This window comes from Paralichthys olivaceus, chromosome 12 (genome assembly GCF_024713975.1).
Source record: "Paralichthys olivaceus isolate ysfri-2021 chromosome 12, ASM2471397v2, whole genome shotgun sequence".
NCBI lineage: Eukaryota > Metazoa > Chordata > Actinopteri > Pleuronectiformes > Paralichthyidae > Paralichthys > Paralichthys olivaceus.
This window is the reverse complement of record NC_091104.1, coordinates 17,976,585-17,991,094: the sequence shown is the minus strand read 5'-3', so window position 1 is coordinate 17,991,094 and position 14,510 is coordinate 17,976,585. Positions and strand designations below refer to the sequence as shown.

The 14,510-nt window shown below is 40.6% G+C and overlaps 1 protein-coding gene across 6 annotated transcripts in view; it reads left to right on the top strand.

Moving 5' to 3' along the window:
* The window catches only part of dlgap2a (discs, large (Drosophila) homolog-associated protein 2a), a 167,091-nt gene extending 153,191 nt beyond the window's left edge, over window positions 1–13,900 (top strand). For 2 of the 6 annotated variants that reach the window (XM_069535795.1, XM_069535791.1), the window contains 5 exons: window positions 3,214–3,302; window positions 3,397–3,836; window positions 3,915–4,006; window positions 7,044–7,196; window positions 7,705–13,897. In XM_069535795.1, coding sequence (XP_069391896.1) covers window positions 3,214–3,302; window positions 3,397–3,836; window positions 3,915–4,006; window positions 7,044–7,196; window positions 7,705–7,911 — 981 coding nt within the window. In that variant the 3' untranslated portion in view covers window positions 7,912–13,897. Of the gene's footprint in view, window positions 1–3,213; window positions 3,303–3,396; window positions 3,837–3,914; window positions 4,007–7,043; window positions 7,218–7,704 lie in introns of all 6 variants that reach the window. The other 4 variants (XM_069535792.1, XM_020084789.2, XM_069535794.1 and 1 more) reach the window with 3 other exon arrangements.
* The last annotated feature ends 610 nt before the right edge of the window (window positions 13,901–14,510 follow it).

Below are 14,510 nucleotides of genomic sequence, written 5' to 3'. Positions count from 1 at the left end.
ACCAAAAGAGATGAGAAAAAGATAGAAAGAAACTGAAAATATTAAACATCAAATAATAATGGTTCCCTTCTTTTTCCATGCAGGAGCAGCTCTGTCTGACTTTAGGTTGACATTTCACTAGATGAGATGACAATAATATGCTACAGCAAGCGACCCTATAGGGACTTATCAAGTATTGATTTATCTTCACTGCAGATAGCTTCAGTTGACCTCATCATATCAGTCAATCTGCTTCACCTGCTGCAGGAAGGACTGTATAATTAACTTCAATTAACCTGCCTCTGTATTGATCTGCAGTTTTTTTTCTTTCAACACCTTTTAACCTTTGATCCCTGCACGTGTCTCCTCTTGACTAATCCTTGGAGAGCACTTCACAGCTGTTTTTTTAAATCAACGAACTTGTTTGTTCTCCGAGGCTCTGATTGATTTATTGTACGAAATTAGTTTTAATTGTAGCCATAATAAGCTTGTGTGAAGAAGAAGTCAAAGCTTTTAACCTCAAACGCAGTCACTGGCTGACAAAAGTCACAAGGTGGTGTTTTGTTGTGCGTTGGAGACAAAAAGCACGGTGGCTCTATTCGGATTTCCGCTGATGCTCGATGTTTTCACACCTGTGCTGATGCTGTGACTGTAATTACTGATGTTGCATGTATTTATATATATGTGTGTGTGTGTGTGCGTGTGTTGGTGTGTGTGTGTGTGTGTGTGTGTGTGTGTGTGTGTGTGTGTGTGTGTGTTCTCTTGTACAGCTACCTTTGTGAGGACCAGTTTGAGCCTACAACCAACAGTGTGAGGACGTTTTGGCCGGTCCTCACTTTTGACCTGCCTTTAATGGATTGTTTGGGGGTTAAGACTTTGTTTTAAGGTTAGGGTTAGAATAAGGTTAGGTTAGGTTAAGGGTTAGGCATTTAGTTTGGATGGTTAGGGTAAGGGGCTAGGGAATGCATTATGCCAATGAGTATCCTCACTAAGGTAGAAGTACAAACGTGTGTGTGTGTGTGTGTGTGTGTGTGTGTGTGTACATGCATGCCACCATATCCCAGTGTGCGTACACCACTGCATCGTCAGGGTGGGAAAACCTATTGGACATAAATCTCCCAGCCTCCTGGATGTTTTGTCTTCCATCAGCCCTCATCCATCACAAACAAGAAACTCATTCTTTTCTCATGTTGTGGACTCCTCGCTCTGCCTCGAACACAAAGTAATGGAGGTCGCCTCGCTGAGCGGCTCCGCACTCATTTCCTCGCCGCTAACAGGTTCCCCCCAGCGGCCTGACAGAATACAAAATGGCTCCCCCAAAAAAGTCACTTCCCCCAGCTTTAGCACTGACTGCTCCACACCAAAGATAGAGTTGACATTTCTCAGTAACAGAAACATGTCCTACTTTCAACTGGTGCCTTTGACTCACTCTCTTAGTCATAAAACCGCACTGAGCTGAAGATTTATAAACGTCAGCCGCTCTAAAGGCCTCATGCAGACTTTTCTGGATGTCGTCTGCAGTCATTCTGGTGAAAAAGGCGTTATGCTCCCTGTATGACAGAAAAACACTGCTTTCTTTGTTATTACACCCCATGCTATTAAAAAATTACATCAAAAAATATGTATAAGTATTTTCAGGGGAGCCACTTTCAAAATAAAAGAAACTGCACATGGCTCCCTACCAGCTAGCATTTCAGCCCTATGAAGTTTTTGATTTGCAAAGTGTTTGTGATATAGTCAAATTGATAAAAGGCTCAGTGGGCACAAAAGAGGAAAAACTGAAGTGAGGAAAAAGACGAAGAGAGGCTTAAGACAGCAAAGATTGTGACAGTAAGCAGCAGGAAACTGTGAACGCTAAACAAAGAGCGTATGTGAGAGCAAAGAAACTAAAACAGACAGTGATGAGCAAATGGAGAAACAAGGAAATAACAAGTCTGAAAAGCAAAGTCAAACTGTTGAGCAGTGACAGGGTTTCCACAAAACCACGGGTCGGGCTCCAGGGAGCGGAGCGGGGGAGATTAACAGTCTGTGAGTCTGGGGCTGCTGGGTCAGGAGCTCTACCATGGAGCACCACAGAGGGTCCAATCCTTTTACTGTTGCATTCTCTTTTTAGGCCAAGGTGCAAACACAACCTGTGGAGATTCTCACTCATCCAGGTTTAACTCAACCAAGTCTAGTTGACCTGTTTTTTAGCACTTGGATACACAGTGAGCAGACACCTCATCTGTAGCACTCAATGTGAAGTGATGTTTCTGGATCCTTGCCTCCTTGGTCAAACTCTCTGCCAAATCAAGTCCAATGTTGACGCCCTATCTTACAAAGAAGAAAGTGAAAAAAAATCCTAGATCAGCTCCTTGATCCGAATCCACACCAACATTTATTGGGTTCTTTCCTGACCCATACCCCATCCTTTAGGTTTTGGGGAGATCCAAACAAACCAACACACAAACAAAGGGACACCTTGCCAGAGATAAACAATATTGCATTGGTTGAGTGGTATTTGGATCTGCACCAAATTGACAATCATGAATATCAGTACCCTAAACAAAACCAGTGAAGTCTCAGGCTATGAGCTGAGAGATGCTACGAAGTTCCATAAAGCTAACAAGAGCTGCAGGGTCAGGTGATAATTCTGTGGATTTATTATTACAAGTGTAAAAATAACCACATATTTATCTGATCCATTGTTCATATTAAAATTGTGACTAGTACAACTTAGACCCTTGGGCCCTGTGGAACACATTCAACAATTAAAACTGTATCAACAACAAAATTATTCTCCCCTTATTTTTGCTTCTTGTGTTTTCGATGTAAAAAAAAAATCATTGACCTTAATTATAGACTAATAACATTTGCAGCACTGTAGCACAAACAGAGCAATGAGCAAAAGTCTGAAAATTGTGAAACAAGAATAAGAATTACAGAAGTCACAGTCAGCCTTAGATATTCAGAACTGTTTTTTAGATTTTATATACAGTGCAGTGTAGCATGAAGCTCTTCCTCCATCATTTTAATATAAATTATACTGTAGAAACCTGAAATCCTCTGCAGGAAACCTCTTCCATCTTGTTGCCTTTGCAGCCTCCATAAATCATGTAGTGTTTGTACTTTCTGACAGCCTCTGTACAGTTAAGGTGCTCTGTCCAGTCCCAAACCAATAAACCCAGTAACACCAGGGAATGGTAGCGCACATAATGAGAAGCACTGTTGCTTTGTATCATTTCTTCATATTAGGTGGAAGCAGCCACCGACTCTGAATCTGAAAGCAAAGGCTGCCCGGAGTACCACTCTGTTGGGATCCAGGTAGAAGATGATAAGAAAGGGTGAGAAAATCATTTAAACCTTGTTAGAGAAGCTGAATGTTTGTTGTTTACCCAATTGCCGCTGCCATTATCTCTCATCTGTATCTCTTTGCAGACAGGGCAGGTTCAAACGCTCCAACAGTGTGACTGCAGCTGTGCAGGCTGACATGGAGCTGGAGGGCTTCCCCACCATGGAGGACAAAGGCCTGCAGTTCGGCGGTGGATTCCAGCGCCACTCGGAGCCCAGCACTCCCACACAGTACGGGGCGGTGCGAACCGTCCGCACCCAGGGACTCTTCAGCTACCGCGAGGACTACCGTACCCCCACTGAACCCCCCAGCCCCAGGGAGACGACCAGCGAGGCCACCTGGCAGCTGGAACCCCCCTCCCAGCGGGAGAGCGCAGTCTCGTCAGTAGAGTCGGGCAGGGCGTCCCCCTCGCTGCGGAGGGACGGGAGCTGGTTCATGCAACTGCTGCACACGGAGACCAAGAGGATGGAGGGGTGGTGTAAAGAGATGGAGGCTGAGGCTGAAGAGAACGACCTGTCAGAGGAAAGTGAGTGGTCTCCTGAAAATTTCATCTATTTGTGTGTGTGTGTTGCACAATATTTGACATGCTGTGTGTGTCTTTCAGTCCTAGGGAAGATCCGAAGTGCTGTGGGAAGCGCTCAGCTGCTCATGTCTCAGAAATTCCAGCAGTTCTATTGGCTGTGTCAGCAAAACTTGGTGAGAAACCAACCACAGAGTGTGTGAGAATATTCCGTCTGAACCGATTTGTCTCCAACAACCTCCCTGAAGTATCTTACAATTATTGACCGTCATGCTGTCACCGCCAAGTTGTGGTCAGGATTACCAAGTCAGCCGTCTCACCTGATTACAGAGAATGTGTTTGTTTCTTTTTTTATATCTCGATCTTTAATGTGTATTTATCTCTAATCAAATACATCAGTAACAGCAGAAAATGTGTTGCCTGGCACCATCACATCTGCATTACACAAACTCAAACAAGGGTCAGTAAGTTGTGAAAATCAATAATAATAGTTATCATGATTTATCAATAAAAAATGTATTTATCTGGTTCTTTTCCAAGCCCGTCACAAGGTGCTTAACAGGTTAATGAAGAATTGTAGGCAAACAAGAGGAACAACTAGAGCACAATGTTACAGATGAGAAAAGAGTGACTACTAAATTAAATCAAACATGATGAAATGATTATTAATCATCAAAATAGTCAGTAAGAACTAGATTAAAAGTAATTAAATAAGAATAATAAATTCAGACTGTAAGTCTTGAGAAATCCCACATACAAACGTGAAGTATAAAAGAATAAGGAGTCCGACAGGCGGATCTTCTCAGGGAGGAGGAGCCCTGACACAAAGGACCCAGTTACCTCTGGTCCACATGACTGAGGACCTCAGGTTAGAAAAAACAAAAAGCGAAGCACACAAGAAAAAGAAAAGAAGTTTAAAGATATTTGATCTTATACATGATTTTATCTCTCTATCAATGTAAAAAGAATTTATCAGAATAAGTAGAAAAGTTTAAATAAAGTTACTCCATTTCTGAATTTCAAGTGATGAGAAGAGATATTTGTTTTTATTGGCTGCAATGTGAGGAAAACTGTCGAGATGAATGATATGCATGTGTTACGAAATTCCACTTTTGTCTGTGTCTTTAACAAACCAAATCAAAACTCCCTGAATATATCATTGATTGTGGAAAGATGCACTACTGAGAATCGATATCTCGCACTTTTATAAGTGACCTGGACATTGTTTTGAAAATGAACAATACCTGAGCATGTGTGTGTGTGTGTGTGTGTGTGTGTGTGTGTGTGTGTGTGTGTTGGGGGGGGAGAAGAAGAAGCGAGGGCTGAGCCAAACCTGGGTTTTAAATAGAACTAAATATCCAGGCGGCAGCTGCTCTAGGAAACACATACAGGGGGATGTTCTGCCTCATTTTTATTGCACTATTCACCATCTCGTTTTATTGATCCCAGCCGAATGCCCAATATTTCACATTAGGTCGGTGCGGAGTTATGAGGTATAGTGATTCCGTTTTCACATCAGAAACTGCTCATTCAGGGGGAGTGGGAAATGCACAGGGATTAGATAAAGTGAAGGAGCCTTTTAAACTGAGTCAAGCCCTCTGCTAGTTCACTAAAACAACTTTTTCAATCCAAACAGATGCAACATTTTTCCACATAACAAACACACTGAAACATTTCTGAAATTAATTTTCATAAACCAGCAGCTTAAAAACATGCGTTTCATCACCCGGCTTCTCTCGACCTCTTGGATCAACTTAACATGAAGTTTGACTTCAGCGCTGGTTTAAAAACAGTCTGTGTGGAGGTCTTCTCTGGGAGGAGCTCCAGGATTAGAAGCACACGACATTGACATCAGCCGCAGCTTAAAACTTAGACTCCTCCTGAATCTGTCACCTCCGGTGGATGTTCAGAGCGTTATGACTTTTGAGAACAGTTTGCAGAACATCACGAGTTTGAGTGTTAGAATAACACTGAACCAGTGCGGAGGCAGTGCTACGGTAATTACAGGGAGCAGAAATATATTTTCATTGTCCCTTATTTTCCCTTAAATGATGGATATTACGATGGGCCTATTTAATAACTTGTGGCTATAGGCAGTTTGTTCAAATAGAGTCGACACGCTCATCATACATGTTGAACGTGACAGACAGCAATTCTCCTGACTTGAGACATCTGAAATAAATCAAACAGACATTAAACACCGTGTGATTACTGCTGTGTTTCTTAGTAACAGTGAAAGAAATCATGTACTCCTCTTAATTGTCCATGGTTTATACAGAATGTAAGGTTGTGACATTTGTATTATAACCATTGTTGCACAATCTGTGTTTCACATCAGAGTTGTATCATAGATCAGTACCAGCCACAGTGTCTCTTTGTATATTAAATGAGAAAGGGAACAAAGCCCCATGTTATAACTGCACACATTAAACTAATTACTGATTTTACAGATGAAATATTTGATGATGAGAGATTAATGGGTGCAGCGCAGAGCAAAATGTAAACCACAGACTTCAGTTTCTGGATAAACTGAAATTCCTGTTTGGAAACTTTAAGCTTTGTGTATTAGTTTCAGGCCATAAAGCTACTGGGTGTTTTAGTTTTTCTAATTACATTCATAGCAATATCTTTATATTCATTAACCACAGTGAGCATGTACAGATGTTGCTAGGTGTTGGTGTATTGTATTGTCTTTGGGATCGTCTGATTGTCCCTATTTTGTTTGGGTTTATAAACAATGGAACATCAAGTTTCATGGAAATCCGTCCAGTTGTTTTTGTGTAATACTGCTTCCAAACAAACAAACCAACAGCCAAATGGACACAGGTGAAAATATGAGGTGCTCTTCAATCTGAAGTTCATTTCATTTCAGCAGTTGAGTGATGAATAAGACCAAACTGACAAAAGCAGTTTATTACCTCTGAGCTCATCTGAGAAAATATTTTCGTTACCCTTCATTTCAAGCCAAAGCCTCCAACCTTGCGTATCCATGCCTACTTTGATGAGTCTGATAAGGACATCTAGTGGATCTAAGGCGAAGTGCAGTCCTGACTTAATCCACATACTCTAGGAGCATGTGTTTCTATGCGTACAAGTGTACCATTGCCGACTGTGTTTTTTTATTCAGGCTACAGGCACTGAACCATTAATGCAACCACAGACACTGGTACCATCTTTTTGTACAGTATCTGCTCTCACCTGTATCTCTTGCAGGACCCCAGTGCCATGCCACGGCCCACCTCTCAGGACCTGGCCGGCTTCTGGGACCTGCTGCAGCTCTCCGTCGACGACGTCACCATGAAGTTTGACCAGCTGCAGCACATCAAGAACAACAACTGGAGGCCCGTCGACAGCCCGGAGAAGAAGGTGAGGAGCCTCCCTGGAACGGTGAGCCCTGAACCCAGGCAACTTTCAAACACATTGCAGGATGTGTTACTGCCCTGTCAGCTGCATGTGTGTTGTACAGTGATCCTGACCAAAATATAAAGACTGAACTGATTCAATGTTATTTATTCTTATTATTTAAACCGATTAATGGAGGAAACAGTCAGTATTTTGTATGTTTTTTATGTAAACTTGAGGGAACATTTTTGATCAGGGTGCCAGAGGGACAGTTGTTGTTGTTGTTATAATAATAATAATATTTTATTTTGTATCTATATTTATTACTATTTGGGGTATTTATTTTATTCAAAATGATATTTCCCCCCCAAAAAATATTATAAGCCCTCTGGAAGGATTCAAAAGATTAAATAAACATTCAATTTTGTGACCTTCCACACACAAAGGGTTTGCATACAGTTTCTTAGAAAAAAAGAAATTCTAAAAAAGTGTACAACCACTTTAATGTTATTTTCTATTCTTCTTCATAAAGCCACCAGCTCCAGTACCAAAGAAGACAGTTCGACAGAGGAGTTTGGTGACAAGGGAGAAATCCTTGGACCTCCCAGACAGGCACCGACAGGAGGCCCGTCGACGGCTCATGGCAGCCAAGCGAGCGGCCTCCTTCCGGCAGAACTCGGCCTCGGAGCGAGCGGACAGCATCGAGATCTATATTCCCGAGGCTCAGACTAGACTTTGAGAAGATAGGGTCAGGGGCCAACGTGTCTCCCTGCTCCACACATTTAAACAACTTTAAAACTAGCCTTTTTCTAGACTGCTACTCTCTCTCCTCTTCCTTTATCCATCTGTAGCCATCCTCAATATCCATCACCATCGGTCTGTAGGATGAGCCGAGCCTCCTCTCCCATTGCCAGAGTGTGTGTTAGCAGGAATAAATGTCTGACATGGGTCGGTTGGGTTTCTCCGTGGTTTGCTGGTGATCGCGATGCCCAGCCTACAAGCGCTCTCTCTCATCCAAAGCCCTGGATGGGTACATCTGTAGTTTTTCAGCATTTGCAAAGTGCCATTCAAAAAGTGCAGCTTTGAAAACCTACCAGCAACCAGGCCTTTGAGCTAAAATGAGTAAATGAGAGAAATTCTATTTATTTCAAGTTGTTCAAAAAACAGTCAAAGTTTCAGTATTTTTAGATAATTTCAAGTTAGATTGTGACTCTTGTTTCTCTGTTCTTTTTTTGGAGTAAATGTTAATAACAAGATAAATATCGCAGAATTATTGTAAGTTCAAAACTTTGAAAAGTGCCAATGCTTGAAATACCTCAACTATGTGCATGTGGCACTGATCACCCATTCAAGGTTATTCAGGCAGCCCTTATAAGCTCTGGACTGGTCAGTGTTGAAAAATGCAGCTTTCTACCCAATCTGGTTGTAGTCAAACATTGTGTCATGGTCTGGACTGGTGGAAGGACGACATCCGTCAGCTCATTAACATGCACATTTCAATCTACTTTCCTATATATCTCATGCTCCTGTTGCCAACTTTTAAATACGGACATTTACTTGAAGCAGAAAACATGCAAGACTCGTGCCAACATCTTCATCACATCAGTGCAGTAGGAAAAAAAACTATGAAGATTTGTGTAAATCCTTAGTTAAAAAATGTGTAGACAAATGCACTTATGCACTTATTACAATTCTCTCTATTTCCAAGGGAAATGTACATACCCAAGTTCACAATAGTACTGTTGTATTTTTGAATTGTGAGCGGGAAGAATATTCATTGTGTTTATTTTTCCCTAAATATCCGCTGCTTGGATCTGTTGCAGCTTCATCAGACACATGCAGACACACACACACAAATTACTTTTTTGTTCATTGAATATACTTCTCTCAGGCCCTTCCAACTATTGCCCCCAGTCACAGTTAATGAGGAGTGATAGAAAAATACAATCAAAACATAAACAAAATATCTGCAATGCTAGTTTCTTTAATTAAAGAACTTTGCAATGTTCGTATTTCTTGAAAAGGTTTTGTGTTGCTCAAAGTCAAATGAAGCAGAATTATATCTGTGCTGACTCAATCAAAAAAAACACTGAGAAGTAATGAAAAGGAATTGGGGCAAGGGACTCCAGAGGGATGGAAGACTTGCATATCTCCTGTTGAAAGGAAACACACAAGTCACAGTCTGTAGCTGTGCAGACCCATGTGTGATATCTAAACATTTAAATATCATAAACTATGATGTAGTTTATCTAGATATTATTTGCCATTGATTACCATGGTAATGCTGAGTTTGGCTCTGGTTGCACCAGCTCTTTGTAAATTTGACCTAATCACAAGTGTTAGATGAAGTGGACATTTCCACATATGTTACAAATGGTTGCATTCTGCAAACAAGTTCATATGAAGAGGAATTTGCCACAAAATATTGAATTACACCTACTATCTGCCAAGTGTAACTGCAACGTAGCGCATTGTACCAACTGACAAGCTAATGTTAGCTTGCTATACTTGACAAGTTGAGATTTAAGCGTTAATTAACCTGAAATGTATTCAATATATACTGTATCTGACCTGAAACTTGACAAAATGGTAAAAGTTCAGTGAGACTTAAATTTTAATATCATACTTAAAATTGGAGTATATCAGGCTAAATGGCTAAATTTGTTTCAGTAAGCCTAGCATAACTGGACTAATTCTAACCTGCATGCATACTACATGAGTCGGTGCCGATTATCTGCCCAAATAATCCTGAAGTGTGGGGGGTTTACGTAATAATCTTAACGCTACTGATTGAGTCAGAGCCCCCCAATCTTGTTGTGTGCTCGTTCTCATGATTTCATCTATTTTCTTTCTTTTGTTTTTCGCTGCAAAACAGAAGCCAAGACGTCGGTCATTGTGTCCTCTACCAGGCTTAAAGGGATTTCTTTTGTGATAGCTTTTGAATTTACCATGCTAGTTACTTTTCTTAGAAACATAAAGGCCTGAGGAGACACGTTTTTTTGTGCTACAACTCGATTTAGTAAATCCCCAGTTTGAAATCACCCCCATAGATTATAAAAACTCAGGAGGGACATGAGGGACATGGTGATGGATTTGCAAATTCCTGGTGCAACTCATATCCTAGTATGTGACACAGTAGTATGAAAAACAACATTAAAGTTGTGGGGCCTTGAATTAAAGTGTCCCCACTGGTCATGGAGTTTACTCCCAGGTATAGAGTATAAGCTAGTCTTAAGCAAAAGCCAAAACTCTGCTGCTCTTTCTTCCGTATCGCTGAGCTAAAGACTGAAGTCTGTTGGTAAAAACTTTGAATAATCAATCAACTAAATGATGCTGCTTTTTATTTAATCAATACAGTGTTAGACAAACAATCAATGCAACACAGTGTCCTGTTAGCAGATCAATACGTCACTTAAAACTCTATTTTTATGACTATTTTGGGTTGATTAATTGTGCCAGTGTGGCTGGCATCATTAAGCATTGGACCAGGGAGATTCATCATAGAGCATTAACAAGAAAAGTACACTTCTGTGAATTGTAGCTCACGCAGAGATACAAATAGTCCCTGTGTCATCAGCACTCTGTTGAAACATATTTTAGATACCATAGCATATAATTTAACTTTTTGTGCTACAGATTGTATTTTTGATAAATACAATCCTAATTTTTTAACCGTATAGGCTTTTTGGTAAATTTAAGAAGACACAAAACAAAAAAGGCTCTGAATCCATCACGTGTCTGCTCCAATTTGTTTCCAGAGTTTAAACCGACTTTTTCAACCATTTTCAGTTGCCCTTGATTCAACTTTGACCAGGATGACTGAAAATCTCATCAACTCTTCACTGCATCAGAATGCATTGTTCACTTTTGATTTTTCATAAACTCTTGTAGCAGAACTCAGAGAACTTAGAAGTATTCTCAGTCTAACATAATTGCCACGTAACCAAAGTCATCAGTAGAGTGTTTCTGATATGTCATGCCATTCTTCAGTTAAAAAAAACACACACACATCTACAGTTCTGCCCCTTTTTCCATACAGAGGTAGGGACCTTTAACAGTATGACAGCAGGTTTCTGGAAAGGGCCTGCGTGTGTGATGCCAGGCAGTTGGCAGAGCTGAGACGTTCCCCTGCTGTTGCCACAGTGGCAGGCAGACGGGGTAGAGACAGACTCGGCCTGACATATGCTGGCTTAGAGGAGACGAGAGCTCTGCACTGAGCCCCAAACCGCTGGTGTTGTGTAGCTGCGAGGCTGTTTCTGTGTGAAGCGCTGGGCGCTGGGCTGGGTATTTTTTTCAGCCTGCCTTTGACTAAGCAAAGCAGCTTATGTAAGATTTTGGGGTCCTTGGTGAGATCAAGCAAACAGCCTCCGAGGCCCTTCAAAGCTTATGTTGATAGATGTTTTGCTGAATAGTGGCCTACACTGTAAAACTTAAGTATCAGCACTGTACAAAATTAAATCTCTGTGGGGCGAGTTTCACTGAGGGCTGTCATCGCAACATCAGAGGCGTTTTTCTCTCATATGCAAATCAGTCAGGGTTGTCGAAAAAAACGAACTGTATCCACCGCCTTGGTTCGGGTTAAAGCATTTCTCTCGCTTCTCCAAGAGGCTTTCTCTGCTCATAGCTGCGATGAGACCATTTTTCTAGTTAGACCATGACTGAACCAAGAAGTCAGGGGGGAGCGGAAAATGTTGAAAAGGATTTGTGCAATAGAGACACAGGCTTTGGTAAATTTGCAGCGATACAGTCAGAAGTAAGGCAGATATCATATGTTAAGTTTCAGATCAATTTCCTTTTCAGTAAAAAGAACTATCTTGGTACCTTGAATCACTCTCAGAGTTGTTTTCTGAGCTGGGAACGACATCTCTCGTCTGTAATGATTATAAGTCAGAGGAAGTGTTTTTTACGCTTTCACTCATTTCTGTCCAAACAGGTATGATCATGTAGGTGGACAGCTATAATGGCCTCTGATTGACGAAGTGATTTTGTATTTTCTTGCAGTGCGCCTGTATGTATTTTTTTTTCTTCTTCTTATCTTTATTCCAGACAGTGGTTTTTGGTTTGAGAACAGGACTTATTGATTTCACGTTCAGATTTTGTAAATCTCTCACTCAAAACCCTTCGCTCGCACTAAATACAAGCTGCTTGTGCTTAGATTTTTTTTTGTGCAACAAGTCTGTCAAAACTCCCCACCCAGTAGAATGCCCATAATGGAAATATCTGGACTCCTGCTCCATAAAGGTGTCGTAGTTTTTTTCTTCAAAAACACAGAGGGATTGCCGGTGTAAGCCGTGAGTGCATGAACCCGGTAAACTTCACCACCCACACAGGACTCTCAAAGACATTAAGCTAACACACCCTCAAGTAGGGTAGGACAATTTCGCTTGTCATCACTACATCTGCCTTTCTATTGGTTGGGGATTTTAGACAGACGTGTTGCACATAAAAATGCAGAAGTAAAAAAAACCAAGCTCAGAGACTGTAAGTACGAGTAGTAGAGTTCAAGCTGAAGTGCAGGAAATCTAAGCGCAAACAGAGTACTTTTTGAGTGAAAGCACTGCAAAATCTAAATGCCAAGCCCTGTTTTAAAACTGAAAGACCAAGCTCTTGTAAAGACAGGGGAAAAAACATATGGATGTTTATACCTTTGGTTGTTGTACACTTATGTTGTGCATATGGTGCTGTGAGCACTGGAGGATCCCTCTCTTGGCAGAAAGAAGCTGTAATGATTTTTTTAGATTAAAGATCATGGTACTCAAACATGTCATCTCCCGAAAACCCAGAGGGCAGAAAATGCCATCAATGTCCCATTTAATATTATGAGGGCAGCAAATAACTATAAGTGGCATCTTTATCCAGCATACTGTAAAATCATGACTCCACACACGCCGCATATCCATCAGTTTTGTGTAAGAGGACCATTCCAACCATCTCCCTCTGTATTTCTATAATTTCCACCCATATCTTGACATTCTGTGGCCTCTCTTCCAGTATGTGACTGTCTGTCCACTTCTGACTCTTGAACCCATGATGTGAAACGTTTCAAGGGGACTATTTTTCATGCCGTGGGAAAGAGCGTCAGACTCACTTGGAGATATTAGCCTGATATACAACACTTCCTTGAACCTGGAATGTGAGACAACTCTATAATTACAAGATAAAATGGAAAAAATGTAGTTGTTTAGCTAAAACTATTTTCATCTCTTGTATATCATATCTATAGTGAGGATGAATATAATTCCAAATATTCATTATTTGTAAAGAAATATATATATAGATATATAAATATATAATATATGCTTCATTGAAAACATGACTATTTTCTGCTCTTGCTCATGTTTTGTTGTCATTTTTATTTTATTATGGTTATTTTATAAGCTGATATGATGGCATGCGAAATACTGATTCTGAATGTAGGCTTTTGTTTTTGTCAGAGACGACCACACTGCCCCACTGATGTACATTTGTTATGTATTATTTCAGTCGACAACATATGCATTTTCTCAGTGTGTGTTTTTTCAGTGCGAGTTACTGCATCACAGGATTACTTTTGTATTATTTGCAACAACATATGCATTTCCCTCCATTCTTTCCTAGCTGAGCTATTGAAAGACTTTTGAGTAGTTTGATCATTGCTGAGGTCATCACATGTAAATATTTCAGCGATTAAATTTTTTGAGAAAAAGTTTGGAAACGTTTGTCTGTGTCGTTGCTTTGAAAAAACCTCAGTCGGCTGCTTTTATGGCAAAATATGAAAATTGGTCAAATGATTTGAGTTATAATAAACCCCTTAAAGATTTAATTTCATATTGTCAGACTCAACAGCTATTTATTGCCTCAGCTAATAACAGTATTCTCAGTGGTCTTAGCTCACAGGAGGAAGGCTCAGTGAGTTGATAAAATTGTTTTTGTTATTCCATGTGTTTTCTATCTGCTAAACACATTAGCAGTGAGATAAAGATGAAGGGGAGCTTTGCAGCATCAAAGAAATGATAATTACACCTATCAGCCATAACATTAACTAAGATAACTGGTATTTCTTGACTTAGTCGAGCCATGAAGCCTCAGAGGAAGACAGGGTTTAATGCTGATTGGGATGGAATATACTATCCTTTCATATGTGCTGCTATTTTGTTCATTTTGGTAAGTATGAGTCAACTCACCTGTGTGCGTAATTCATTAAAAGATAATATGGTCTTGGAACCCCCCAGGGTCCTTCAGTGGTTTCCAGGGGTGTTCCTGGCAAAAAGGGAAATTATTTATACTTTCACATTTGGTGCAATGTCCATTGTGAACATGTCTGTTTGGAATGGACTGCCTGCTTCGCCTGTGTTAATG